The 13,247-nt window shown below is 43.5% G+C and overlaps 1 protein-coding gene across 3 annotated transcripts in view, besides 1 other annotated feature; it reads left to right on the top strand.

Annotated features, from left to right (window-relative positions):
• Cdep (Chondrocyte-derived ezrin-like domain containing protein) overlaps nt 1-12,884 on the top strand; it is a 35,025-nt gene extending 22,141 nt beyond the window's left edge. For 2 of the 3 annotated variants that reach the window (NM_001043211.2, NM_169022.2), the window contains exons 11-13: nt 7,983-9,248; nt 9,610-10,096; nt 12,283-12,884. In NM_001043211.2, the coding sequence (NP_001036676.1) occupies nt 7,983-9,248; nt 9,610-10,096; nt 12,283-12,361 (1,832 nt within the window). In that variant the 3' untranslated portion in view covers nt 12,362-12,884. Of the gene's footprint in view, nt 1-37; nt 7,527-7,982; nt 9,249-9,609; nt 10,097-12,282 lie in introns of those variants that run through there. The other variant, NM_001104215.2, reaches the window with a different exon arrangement.
• Nucleotides 10,284-12,026: a mobile genetic element.
• Nucleotides 12,885-13,247: the final 363 nt, after the last annotated feature.

Genomic DNA, 13,247 nt, shown 5'->3' on the forward strand with positions numbered 1-13,247 from the left:
TAAGAATGAGTATTATAATAAAATATTATTGTTTCAGCCCCATCAGGAAGATATCGACATGCAAGCGGTGATATCAGAGCGTAGGTCCTTGGAGATCCTCAAACGTTCTCTACCTTCGGAAGATGCTCGCGACAGTGAGGGAGCCTTCAGTCGTAAGCCATCTACAGCTGAAAGCCTTGATTCATATGTCTCCGTTGATGAGAGCCACTCAGCCGCAAGCAAGTCACCAGTTCCAGGAACAGGAGGCGGAACAGAGGGGTACCCACACCGAGTGCCCACCATAGAATGCGAAGAACCATCCATCGAAGAGGACGAAAATTCTTCCGAAAGACGACACCTAAAAGTTGGTGGGCAGGATACAAATAGGCTGAGTCTGGATCGCAGTCGGAGCGATGAAACGGGCTCATGGATGACAGTTGAATGTGATGAGTTCATAGGATCGGATACTTCGGATAATGAACCACGTACCCTGGAACCAGATCGTAATGTTCTTGAAACTCAAGCAACCTTAGAAGATGCCAATCCGCTTGAATACTCGAACTGCGCCACTCCTACATCGGATTTAAATATTCTTTTAACGCCACCCAACGCAAGTCCCCAAATTGAGAAGTCTGTACTGGAGACCTTTGAGAAGTACACTGGTTCTTCGGACACCGGCAAAAAAAAAAACACCTTGGATAAGCAAAGCGACCGTTCCAAGAGCTCAGACTCTTGGACAAGCGGAGAAAAGGACACAAGTCCACAGAGACAACAAGACTGGAGTCTGTCAGTGGGCAAGGAGAAGAGTTCAGTTGAAGAGGAGTCCAGTGTCAGCTGCTCCATTGCCCGGCCTCTTGGAATATCACAGGATTTTGGAAAGGAAGAAGCGCGCAAGTGCCAGGAACTTAAGCAGCGTATGCTCCAGCTGGAAGTTGGTAAGGAAGAGATCACACCTACACCATCCAACGAACAGACGCCGACCAACGAGCCCAAAATCTTGGTAAGCAAGAAACCGAGCACGCCCACCTTAGAAAAGCAGAGCCCGATCGACTTGGGTACTAGTACAGAGTCCTATCTGGAACCCATTGAGGAGCGTATAGCCAAGATATTGGATCGAGGAGGTGCGCGCACTGAGGACAGTGAATCCAGTTCTGGTGGATCCCGAAAACCGCCGCGGATTGAGAAGCCGGCGAGGGCTAACGCTGGAAAGAAATTATCAGTCACTCGTGCGGATGCAGGAAAATCGGGTAGCGATCGCAGTTCCCAGGAGTCAAAATCAAGCTTTGACTCCAAAGGTTCTCTAAGCGTAGAGTCGCGTGGCTCCTTTGAAACGGAAAGCAGTTCTGGATCTCTGGGGGCCGCGCAAAGGCGTGGGGAACTGGCCCAGAAAGAGCAGCAAAGCACCTGGCGCCCATTTCCTATCGAGAGCTCAAACAGCTCTAGTACAGATGATCCTTGGCATCATGTAGAAACGGACGGTGGCTATGAACGGTATGATGCACAAAATCCATTGCGCGACTCCTCTGACAGCGACGTAAAGGAGGCATCGCCAGATGATCAGAAGGACGCGAGCGATGCTAGCTATCAAGACGAGCTAAACGACTTTCCGGCTACGTTCGGCTATCCAGCCATGACCAGTAGTTTAGGTGGAATCGGTGTCAACCCCACTGATATCATTGGATACAGTACTGGGTTCACCTTGGGGAGGACTCTCTCCAGAATCTCGGAACGTAGCACAGCTTCGGAAAAGTCAAGTATGGAGGATGATGTTAGCAAAGCCTCGACGCATTCCGTTAGCATGCGGGATGAATCAGTAGGGTCAACGGATCACCAGCCCAGTTTAAGCTCCGATTCGAGAAGTAATACAAATCTTGCTTATATTTCGGATGCTGACCGACGAACATCGGCGGAGATGCCGGAAATTCCATGCGATTCTGCTACTGGGGATCGTCTCTCCAGTTTTGGTAGTCTTAATGAACCCAAGTCGCCAACCCTGGTCACGGGACGTTTCTCTGTGACCCATGTAGACGAACAGCAGGGTGATGATGTAGAGCGGCACACACTTATGTGCCTTTCCAATGCGGGCAGCCAGGACTCGGAGGACTGGCCACTGCCGGAAATTCCCTTCGATCACGTGCCGGTAAAGCCAGCTGACTCGCTGTACGCCATGCCGGACTTGGACAAACCAGTGCCCAAGTCTTTCTGCTGGAAGGCAAGCTTGTCGTTCCAGCAGTCTCAGGATTCTCTTGACTGGCCGTCGCCGCCATCTAGTGCTATCGGGGCTCCCATAATAGTGGAAAACATCGAAACATACTATGCAAGCGAAGTCCAAAGTGCTGATAAGGTCATTTTGGACGAGGAAATGGCAGTAGGTCCTCCCGATGTAGCAAAAGTACTACCATACGAAGACACCGCCTATCTTATGTCGGCAGCCTTTGATGATAATGACTTTGGCAATGAGCAATTACAACCAGATACGGTAAGCTGTCTTAGCTCTACGCTAAGTGCAGCCTCGTGCCTATCGTCCTCGTTAAATGTGAGCTGTACTACCTCCTCCACCCAAGCTACAGCGAGAGCTCTGCGGAAAAACTCTAGCCCCGAGGTGATTGTCGCTCAGCCGACAAGATCACCAGCTCCTCGAAGTCCTCTCTCAGAGGATGAGCTCTTTTCCAGTGATGACGTCTTCATGCCAGGCACTATCAAAGTTCAGCTTTCTCCAGATGCCCAATTAAGAAAGCTTTCCAAAGGGTCCAACAACTCGGACACTTCCATTGACGACATTCTCTCTGGCAGTACCACCTATCTAGAGGATCAGACCACAGTGCGGAAAAACTACGAAGCTCGTTTGAGCAGCGGTGGAGGAGGAGCAAGCTGCAAGAAGTGCAGTCATTCCAGCCACTCCGAGGAGGAAACGAGTTCCCTTGGTACGGATCTTGATGGAACGGTCAGAATGGGTGGATTACAGCAGAAGAAGTGCACCCATAGCTCTCACTCGGAAGACACCTCAATTGGACTAAGCATCTCGGAATGGTCCACGGGAACCAACACAGTACGCCAGTATGCCAATCTATCCGGATCGGACAGCCTTTCCGCCGTGTCCACACACTCGTGTGCTAAGAGCGAGAAATCTAATCAGACTAAATCAAGTATAAGTTCGATTAACAAATCAGCTGAAAGCCTAAATGAGCAGAGTGGTGGAAGTAGCTTCTCGCACAAGTTTAGCGGGGATAATGGTTCATCCGATGGCCTGCGTTATGATATGCTCTCCAATTCCGAGACCGATAAGCTAAGTGAGGCCACCTCAGCCACTAGGAGTGATGACACTACCTTGACTCTTACCGAAATGGCTCACACCATTAGTGAGTGGTCAACATCCAGTAGTCGCACACTTGTTGGCGTGGCACCTGGAGAGTATCTTCCTCTCAAGCAGGCACTGTCGGGAAATAAAACTAGTTTAAGCTCTCCCAGTGAGGAAAAGCGTTGCGCGCTCCCACAAGTTCATCGAAGGAGTGGTAGCAATGGCAATCAGGCGAGAGCTGCACAGGAGCACGCTGACAGTCAAACTGGTCCGGAGACAAGTGCGGCTGCTCGGAAACGTCGGTCGCTGGAGATGATGTCTAAATTGTATCAGAGCCAGGAAATATGCTCTGAGTCAGAGTCGCCGTTTGTCGAGCGTTTGTATGCGCACAGCGAGAAGTTAACCGAGCGCTATCAAAGCCAGGAGTTTGTGCCGCTCCATGGTGGACCTCCAGCATCCCACCTCGCTTCGTCAACCACTAGTCAGATTCAAACCCAGCAACCCCAACAGGTCCGCCAAAAGCCAAGGGCGCCTCAACCACCAACGAAACCAAAACCTGCAGTCACTCGCCCAATCATGCAGGCTTTGCTCAACAAAATGAAGCAACCTGGACTGGCGGAGCAAGCAGCCGAAGCTGCTGAGGCAGAGGAAAAAAAAGCAATGATTGCTGCTTCTGCTGTGGCGGCGAAGCCCCCACCACCGCCAGTACCCACTGTACCGCCCATTGTGACGCCCAGCGATTTACCTGGCGACGCAGTGGCTCCCCCACCCAAGCCGCTGGCGAAGCACCACAGCTATGATGACAGAACTCTGTCCAAGACCCAGATACGTGAGTTCAAGACCACTAGCAAGCAATTGCGTCAGTCAAGCTCCTTCCATGAGCACATGCTCAGCAAATCGCAGCAGTCGTCCCAGGAGCTGCCCATGAGAATCGACGAAGAGAGGGATCCGCACTCCACGTCTTCAGCGACCAATACAACCACCACCACCAACACTCTGAACAGCGAGAGTACAGAACCGAATTCTCCACAAATGCCTCAGCGGGCGGACAAGTTGGTCCGCTGTTCACCTTACTATTCCAGCAGCTTAAGCTCGGAATCACCGCCGAATCAGTTGCTACAGAAGCCCCCTAGGAAAACGGCCACCCAGCTGAGCGCTGGAGCTGTAGCGGCTTCCTTGAAAAGTCCCCCCAGTGGCAACGATACGGACAGCTCGCTGGACGTGCGAGGTCAGGAGGCAAAGATGAGAAGCAGAGGCTATCGCAAGAAACGTCAGTTACCCGTCAAAAGAATGAGGGCTAATTTAACAGCTGCAGCTCTGTTGGAGCAAGCGGAGAGTTCAGAGTGCTCCGAAGGCTACGTACCGGAAGTTGATTCAGGTAGCTCTGAGTATTCGTCTTGCCAGCGGGATGACCAGTACCTTGAGTTCGACGAAGAACTGGAGAGGGATCAAACTGACGACTATGAGGACTATCCCCAATATAGTGGCAAATTTGAAAGTCTGGATATGAGCGACAATGTGGACGAGATGGGTTTTCCCCGGTACGACCGCCTTAGTCACATCACCAAGCCCATGTATCACCAGGCCCTTGTAATGGAGCGTCCTAATCCGGTGCAGCTTCCAGCCCCCGCTAATCATCCAATGCCACCGGCCACAGGACAGCCGGTGAAACCAGCTCGGACCAAGAAACGGCAATTCAAGCGGGAGGATTCCACTGCAGCAGGAACTTCCGGACATTCGACTGCAGCTCCCCAGGTTCGACCCTATCATGGACGCAGTTACTGCAACCCAGAGGAGAGCGAGTACGAAACCAGAGGTGGCGGATTGTCCGATGAGTTGGCTAACTCTAGCGAGGATAGCTGTAGTGGATTCGGGGGTGACGCGGGAGCATCAGGATCGGGTACTATAAGGAGGGGTACGACCAAAGGAGCGGGACAGGATCAGGAGCAAGGAACTGGAGGCCAGGCTCGACATGTGCCGTATCCCGATTTTTTGTCTGACTACGAATCCGAACCCATTGAATACGAACGATATGCCTGCGGACTGGACATACGTGTGGATCCCCCACCCAAGTTTCATGATTCTGATGAGCTAAGTGACCAGTAAATAAAGTTCTCCAAAGAAGGCGGAGAACGAGAAGCAAAAAATCCAAGAATCCCCATTGCGTGTGCTTAACGAATGCAGCCTTTTCATTTGTTACGTTGCCTTGGAAATTTTAGAACGACTCCTTGAATTTTACACACGATCCAAGTACTTATAACCAACTTATTTGTAACTGAGACTGATTTACGACTAACAAAGAAAAAAATACAAAAACCCAAGAAAACCCAAGCTGCTTAACGACTTAAAACAATTATAACTCTCCTTGAAGCTGTAGAATACAAATCAAATTCAAGTAAAAACCATTTTAATCAAACATTACCAAGCGTAAAAAATCAAATAAAATACTTGAAATAATCAAGATGATGGCAAAAGCCAGTAGATCGGTGTAGATTGAGTTGCCTTTGGGCGGTATCTAAATATAATAATGTTATAGATCAATTTAACATTAAAATAGATATGAGGTATATTGAGCGAAAACGTTAAACCAGTTGAAGAAATTTTAATGCACTGTTTAATCATCGAATAATGGAATACAAGTATACAAATGTTTGATTGTTATTTAGCTAATCCAACACAAACCAAGACGCATACATAAGATTAAAGTTATTAATGCATATTAAATTATACGATTAATTCATGTTGCCACAAACCCTGTGCAGTTGCGTTTGGTATTACGTCAATAATCGTAGCGCAGGTTGTCCTACCCATCTGAATTCCAATCCAAGTGTCAAAACCAGGCATACCTAAGTCGGAAGATCCGGAAATAAACCTCTAAACTAGTTACGTACAGCCATAATCTAATTTTAGAAATCTCACACGAGAAGTGACAAATCAAACTGCTTTGAATAACTTATATTAGGAAGATTATTGGAAAAGAATTCGAATGTTTCCCAATAGAGGTCCTATAATTCCAGATCCAACGTTTTTTCTGCCAGATCACACGGTATAATAAAGCGTTTACTTCGCGCTTATATGTGGTTTTTTAGTCATATATATATTTTATATAGTTCTTGTGCTATGTACGATTTTAATTTTACAAACACTTCCCTAAAACTGTCATAAGTGAAATAACGTTGTTTTAGCAATTAGTTCTGCTTAGTACTAATATGTGCCAAACCGGAAATCCGAAAGTGGAAATCCAAATACCGAAAGTATTATATAGATGTAATTTTACTGGGAGCAGAACGCAGAATGCGTTGACACCCTGTTAAGTTTTATAAACATTTGAAAACTCATGTGTATACCTATAGGTATAGAAGACTATATATGTTTTCTCTTTGTGTTTACAAAAGATGGAAAAAGATATTTTATAGTTGTTAAAATTATTGCACCAAGATTGGTACTAGACAATGTAAGCGTCGTACAATAATTTTACTAATTTAACCCAGATCAAAAGAATTTAAATCAAAACATCTATTTGTGTTTAGAATGAAAGTACAATTAAATGTGCTCTAAAATGGGTTTTGCGAAAAATATAGCATATACGTCAGTTGAATAATTCTTATATCCACTATTAATCAAATAATCTTTAGTTAGGAAAAATGTAATGTTATCCAACTTTCTATGATTTATTATTATTTGTATGCCTTTGCAGAGGGTATATTAATTTCATCCAGGGGCTTGCAATGCAGTAAACGAAGCATATGCGACCACATAAAGTATATATGTATATACTTCATACCAAATGCCGAGTAGATGCAGCCTTGTCCGTCCGTCCCTTCTACGAAAACTAAACCTCTCAATTTAAACCTATCTGCATGGAAGATTCATCTTTGCAGGTAGTATATAAATCGAAACAGGCCCAACCTTTTTATTAATCGAAAAAATGGCAATCAAAAATTTAACTTCGTTGCTTTTGATCGTAAATACGGTATGGTACATACATACATTTCTTTGTTAATGTAGATGTACTGCAAAGGTATATATGCTTCGGCATGCCGAAGCTATCTTTTTTTCTATTTTTAAATCAAAACTTTGATGCTAAATTTATTTGTCTAGGAAAAGGAAATTACAGAAAATCTTAGCTACATTTTTAAGAAGTTAAAAGAAAACTCAACACAAAATGAAAACAAATTCAGATTTAAGTTAAATTAAAACCTTTTTCTCACATAAAACAAGATCACAAAAACGAACAGAAAAAATGTTGAAAGTATTATAGTAACGAAAAACGATGAAATGTACACGAGCAATCCATTTAACAAGCATTAAATTAAAATTATATAGAAACAAACGTAATAAATAAAACTTAATTAATCAATAAAAGTTATCAAAGACTTTAATTATATTTATCTATAAATAAATACATATTGACTTAGTGATTTACTAATAAGTTTGTTTTTAAATAACTTAAATAGTTTGTTATTTAGTTATTTATTTAAGTTTTTACTGTTAGTCTACTTTAATGTTATGTTAGCCTTAACCATTTTTTGTCGCACTACTTTTTCTTCGATTTCGGTCTAGTATATTATTTATGCTTAAAGCTTTGCACTTGATGACTGAAATAATGCGTGCCTTTTGCTTTTTCTGATTTTAACCGATGCCTAAAATCGTTGACTTTTTATGATTGAATTATTTTGATTTCCTGTTTTTGTTTTTTTAATAGATGGGTACTATGGAATAAATGGAAATATGTCGTTGGACAGGCGCGGTGAAATCACCACTCCACCAACGCGGTACGACCTCACCTTAGGATCGGATAAGTCTTCGTCACTATCCCGATCTGAGGCAGGAACATATGACGTAATACAGGCAGAAATCCAGCACGCTAAGAGACAGGAGCTAGCCACAGGCGTTGCCACCGCCTCGCACCAGAATGGGAACGGAAACGGAAATGGGCATACCCTGAGCACACAACACGATATTGAGGCAGAAGTGAAAAAGCGGAAATGGCCCACCGAGCCCAGCTACTTTTTGGCCAAGGAGCTGTTGATGACGGAACGTACGTACAAGAAGGATCTAGATGTGCTGAACACAACCTTCCGACAGGTGCTGAGTCTCGGGGATGTGGAGCAGCTGCAGCCGCTGTTCGAGCTGCTCGACTCCCTGGCCCAGCACCACAATCTCTTCCTGCGCGACATCGAACACCGCATGGTGCAGTGGGAGGGAAGAGGAGGCCACGAAGCCCACCGCATCGGAGACGTCATGATGAAGCACATGGCCGCTCTGCCCATCTACGATGAGTACGTGCAGACGCACCTGGACATCTTGCACTGTATGAACGACATGTACGAAGGCGATGAACGCTTCCGTCAGGTGTACAAGGAGTTTGAGCAGCAAAAGGTTTGCTATCTACCCATCGGCGAACTTCTACTGAAGCCCCTCAACCGCCTGTTGCACTACCAACTGATCTTAGAGCGGCTCTGCGACTACTATGGGGAGGAGCATATCGACTATGCCGATGCTATGGCCGTGCACCACTTGCTCGTTCGCAGCACCAAGGGTATTAGGTCCCAGCTTCCCGACTCTGCAAACTTTGTGGAGCTGTGTGAACTGCAACGCGACATCAACTTCGAGCAGTTGGTTCAGCCCCATCGCCGCCTCATCCGCCAGGGATGCCTTCTGAAGCACTCCAAGCGCGGTCTGCAGCAGAGGATGTTCTTCTTGTTCTCCGACCTGCTGCTCTACGGTTCGAAGTCCCCGCTGGACCAGAGCTTCCGCATTTTAGGCCACGTTCCTGTGCGTTCATTACTCACCGAGAACGCCGAGCACAACACCTTCTCCATCTTCGGCGGACAGTGTGCCATCACAGTGAGTGCGGGCACCACCGCTGAAAAGACCCTCTGGCTGGCCGAGCTCTCCAAGGCGGCCGCGGATATTAAAAACCGACCGCCCAACATGCAACTCCAGCTAACGACGCTCAAGAACTGCAGTGAGTATATATATTTGTATAAATGCGATTCGCTAGGTTTTGTTTCTAATGTAGCGTTCTAAACAAAGTCCCATATATGAATTGAATAGCTTTAAGAACCAAGCTACCGCGAATAGTTAATATCCAAGTAAATACTTATAAACCAAAAGCTTTGGTCGAGCGGCTAAACTATTACACTCAACAAGTAAAAAACGTTTAACTTTAACGTAACCTTTTGTTAAACTCCCTGTTTTCTCCATTTTGTTTTTTGTGCTGGCAAGAAAAGCACGATGCATGGCCGCGTAAGCAAGAAGATGCACCCAAATCCCAAAATCCTTCTTCGACAAAGCACCCAGTAATGTTATTTCCACTTTATTTTCAGGCTCCTCGGAGGAGGGCCTGGACCTATTCGGTCTGAGCAACGGGAACAACAGCAGCCTGAACAGCAGTGTGAACGGCGGCGGTCCGCTGACTACGCAGCAGCAGAAGTTGCAGCTGCAGCAACAGCAGCAAAACAGGACGCAGCCATCCCGAAGCAATACGGCTCTGCACGTCTGTTGGCATCGTGGCGCCACCGTAGGACTGGGCGATCACCTGATAGCCGCCGAGCACCAGTTGTCCGGTTATCTGCTGCGAAAGTTCAAGAATAGCTCCGGCTGGCAGAAGCTCTGGGTGGTGTTCACGTCCTTTTGTCTGTACTTTTACAAGAGCTACCAGGACGAGTTCGCACTGGCTAGTCTGCCGCTATTGGGTTACACGGTGGGTCCTCCTGGTCACCAAGATGCCGTTCAGAAGGAGTTCGTCTTCAAGCTTTCCTTTAAGAACCACGTCTACTTCTTCCGCGCGGAAAGTGCGCACACCTACAACAGGTAAGGCTAGACAGGCTGAGATTCTAGGAAAGTGCAGATATTGAAATGCGCTAAACTGCTTAAGAACTACGATACTATACGAAACAAAAGAATGAAAGGCGTTTTCGACCCTGTAAAGAATATAAATACATTGTTGACTAGGATTACTTGCCGAGTCGATCTGGACCTGTGTTCGGCCAGATATGTACAGTGCCGCTCAACTGAATAGGTTTGAAAAATCTTTCTCACATTTCTCTTTTTAGTTTTTCTTTGGTCCAATTGCGTTTTTTTCTATAATTTTTTTTTTTTTGTTTTGAACCTTCAATTCCTTACTTATTATGTGCAAGAAAAAAATAATGGGAAAAATGCAACGGTAATTCGGAATTTTGCTCTAATCGTGAAATTTGCTCAATGTGTGGACTATTCTTGGCTCATCTGAATAGGTTTTACCAAAGACACTTGAATAATATATAATATTAATTATTAATTAATATTATTATATATAGTAATATATTAATATTAATATTCTAGTGTCTTTGGTTTTACACTTTTGACTTCACTTTTTGTTTGACCGCGTGATTGTAAAGAGTTAAATTTTTTTTTGTATTCTAAAATTTAAATCATCTTTTATCATCTTTTTCTAAAATGGGCCGCGAAAAACCTTTATCCGATTTTGAAAAAGTTCAAATCAAAGGCTATATTGAATCTGGCTTAAAACACTTTGTAATAGCCAAGAAAATCGGTCGAAGTCAAAACGTTGTGAGTAATTTTCTCCGCAATGAAGCCGACTAATGGAAAAAATGAAAGGAGGAAAAAAATATTGTATGCAACAATACCATAAGAGAGGCCACTTATACTACGAACTGCCTCAAATTCTCACCTTTCTGCTGGAAAAATTAAGGAAAAATGCGGTGTAAATGCTAGTGTGGCCACGGTAAAACGAATTATTCAAAGTTGCAAATACTTGAACAGATTACAAATGAAAAAAAAAAACACCTCTCAATCATGCTCGTAAGGAAGCACGACTGCGATTTGCCCGAGAACACATGACGTGGAGCAAGGAGTGGAAGAAGGTGGTTTTCTCCGATGAAAAGAAGTTCAACCTCGATGGACCGGATGGCTACTATAACTACTATTTCCATGATATAAGAAAGGAAGATTGTTTTTTAAGCCGTCATCACACTTGTGCAGGTGGTGTAATGGTGTGGGGAGCCATATCTTTTTATGGAACTTGCGAGTTCCAGTTTGTCACCTCGAAAATGAACGCAAACGTGTATAAGACTGTGCTTCAAAAGGCTTTTCCAGAGTTTTGTGAGATTTATGGTCATATTCAATAGACGTACCAACATGACAACGTGCCCATCCATACGGCTCGGATTATAAAACAGTGGATCACAGACCAAAACGTTAAATTGCTCGAATGGCGGCCGCCTTACTCCCCTGACAATAACATTATTGAAAACATTTAAGGACTTTTGTCCAGCAGAGTGTACGAAGGAGGAAGACAATTTAGTGACACTGAGACCGTAGTTGAAGCAATTCAAAAAGCCTGGGCAACAATTTCACTAAATGAAATTAAAAAATATTATGATCCCTTACCAAACCGTATGTTTGAAGTAATTAAGAACAAGGGTGGCCATACCAAATACTAAATAATGCTAAAACAGTGCCTTTTATTATTTAAACTATCCAGTGCCTTGGAATTTTGGTTTATACAAATAAATGTATACTTTATTAAATACTATTAAACTTTATTAAACTTTTTTTGTGTTTTTGAAAAAATAAAAATGATATAAAAACAAATTTAAGAGATCAGAAACTTTGCTATTTAACAAATGAGTGATCTATTCATACATACAAATTTATTTCGCTTAAATCGGATTGCATATAACTAAGTTACAACGTTTCAATCCTAAACAAATAGTCAAACCTATTCAGTTGAGCGTCACTGTATGTGTATGAACGCTAAGATAATGTACGTATACTTAAATTCTTACTACGCACAAACTAGAGACGCCTATGTAAAGCAATTTTGTTTCAGAAGTACTCCACGCCGACAAAACTCTATAAACTGTCACGCGCATAATTTTAATAAATTTGTTGATTTTTTTCATTTTAATATTTGTCCTAAAAATTGCTCCCACCACCTGAGTAACCCTTGGCTTACCTTTAAATGTATTTAAAAACTTTCAATTTTGTTTTCATAGATGGCTGGAGGTACTGCGCAGCACAACCCAAACCCAGGACTTCAAGAACGTACACAGCCATGCTGTGTTGGGCAACTAAAAGAACTCAGTGTTTCCAGGATAGACGCGTTGGTCCCACATATTTGTGCAATTCCATAATGGAGGCACTCAAAAATCAAACGCATAGCCACGCCTTTTAGTATTCTATTTTTACACACCGTATACAACACAACCAATATTTCCATTTTATGTATGTTTACTTTATCTCCAACATTACTTTCTTGATGTTTTCTATGTCCTATTATGGCCGGTTTATAGTGAATTTGTATATAATGACTTTGTCGGTGTGTTCGTCTTTGTTTCTTTGGGAAATATTTTATATTTTCCTGCAAGTGTACCAATTAGCTGGCTTTAAGTGTTTTAGATTTCCAAAGCAGTCCTATCCATTTTTTTTGAGTTTTATTGTGGAAGAAATGTATAAAATAAACTTGATTCCAAAATCAAATAAAAATATTATAAAAGGCATGTGTAATTGAAATTGTATTTTCTAACATAAATTATAAAATTTATAATCATAAGCTTAAGTCATTACATTTAATAAATATCAAAAATTAATACACAAGAAAACAACTAAGTCGTCGGCCTACCATAGTAAGAAATTCGGAAAAAATCAGAAGAAATTTGAAGCCCATTTCATGGATTTTTTCCATCGTTTTCACTAACTTGTGACACGGGCGGTTTCGACCTTCAAACGGTCTAATAACTCTATGTAATATGCTCTATTGATGGTCAATCCATCTTCAAGGTAATCAATGAAAATTATTCCACGCCTATCAATACAAACGCCATAACCTTGACAGCTTACTGTTACGATCTTCGTGTGCAGTCCACTTGGATGACTTGGATGATTGGATATCGGAGTGAAATGGTAAAGCCATGGTCAAGGGCGTCGCCAGGGTAGGGCAGCTGTTATCCTGTTAAATGGT

This window comes from Drosophila melanogaster, chromosome 3R, assembly GCF_000001215.4.
Source record: "Drosophila melanogaster chromosome 3R".
Lineage (NCBI taxonomy): Eukaryota > Metazoa > Arthropoda > Insecta > Diptera > Drosophilidae > Drosophila > Drosophila melanogaster.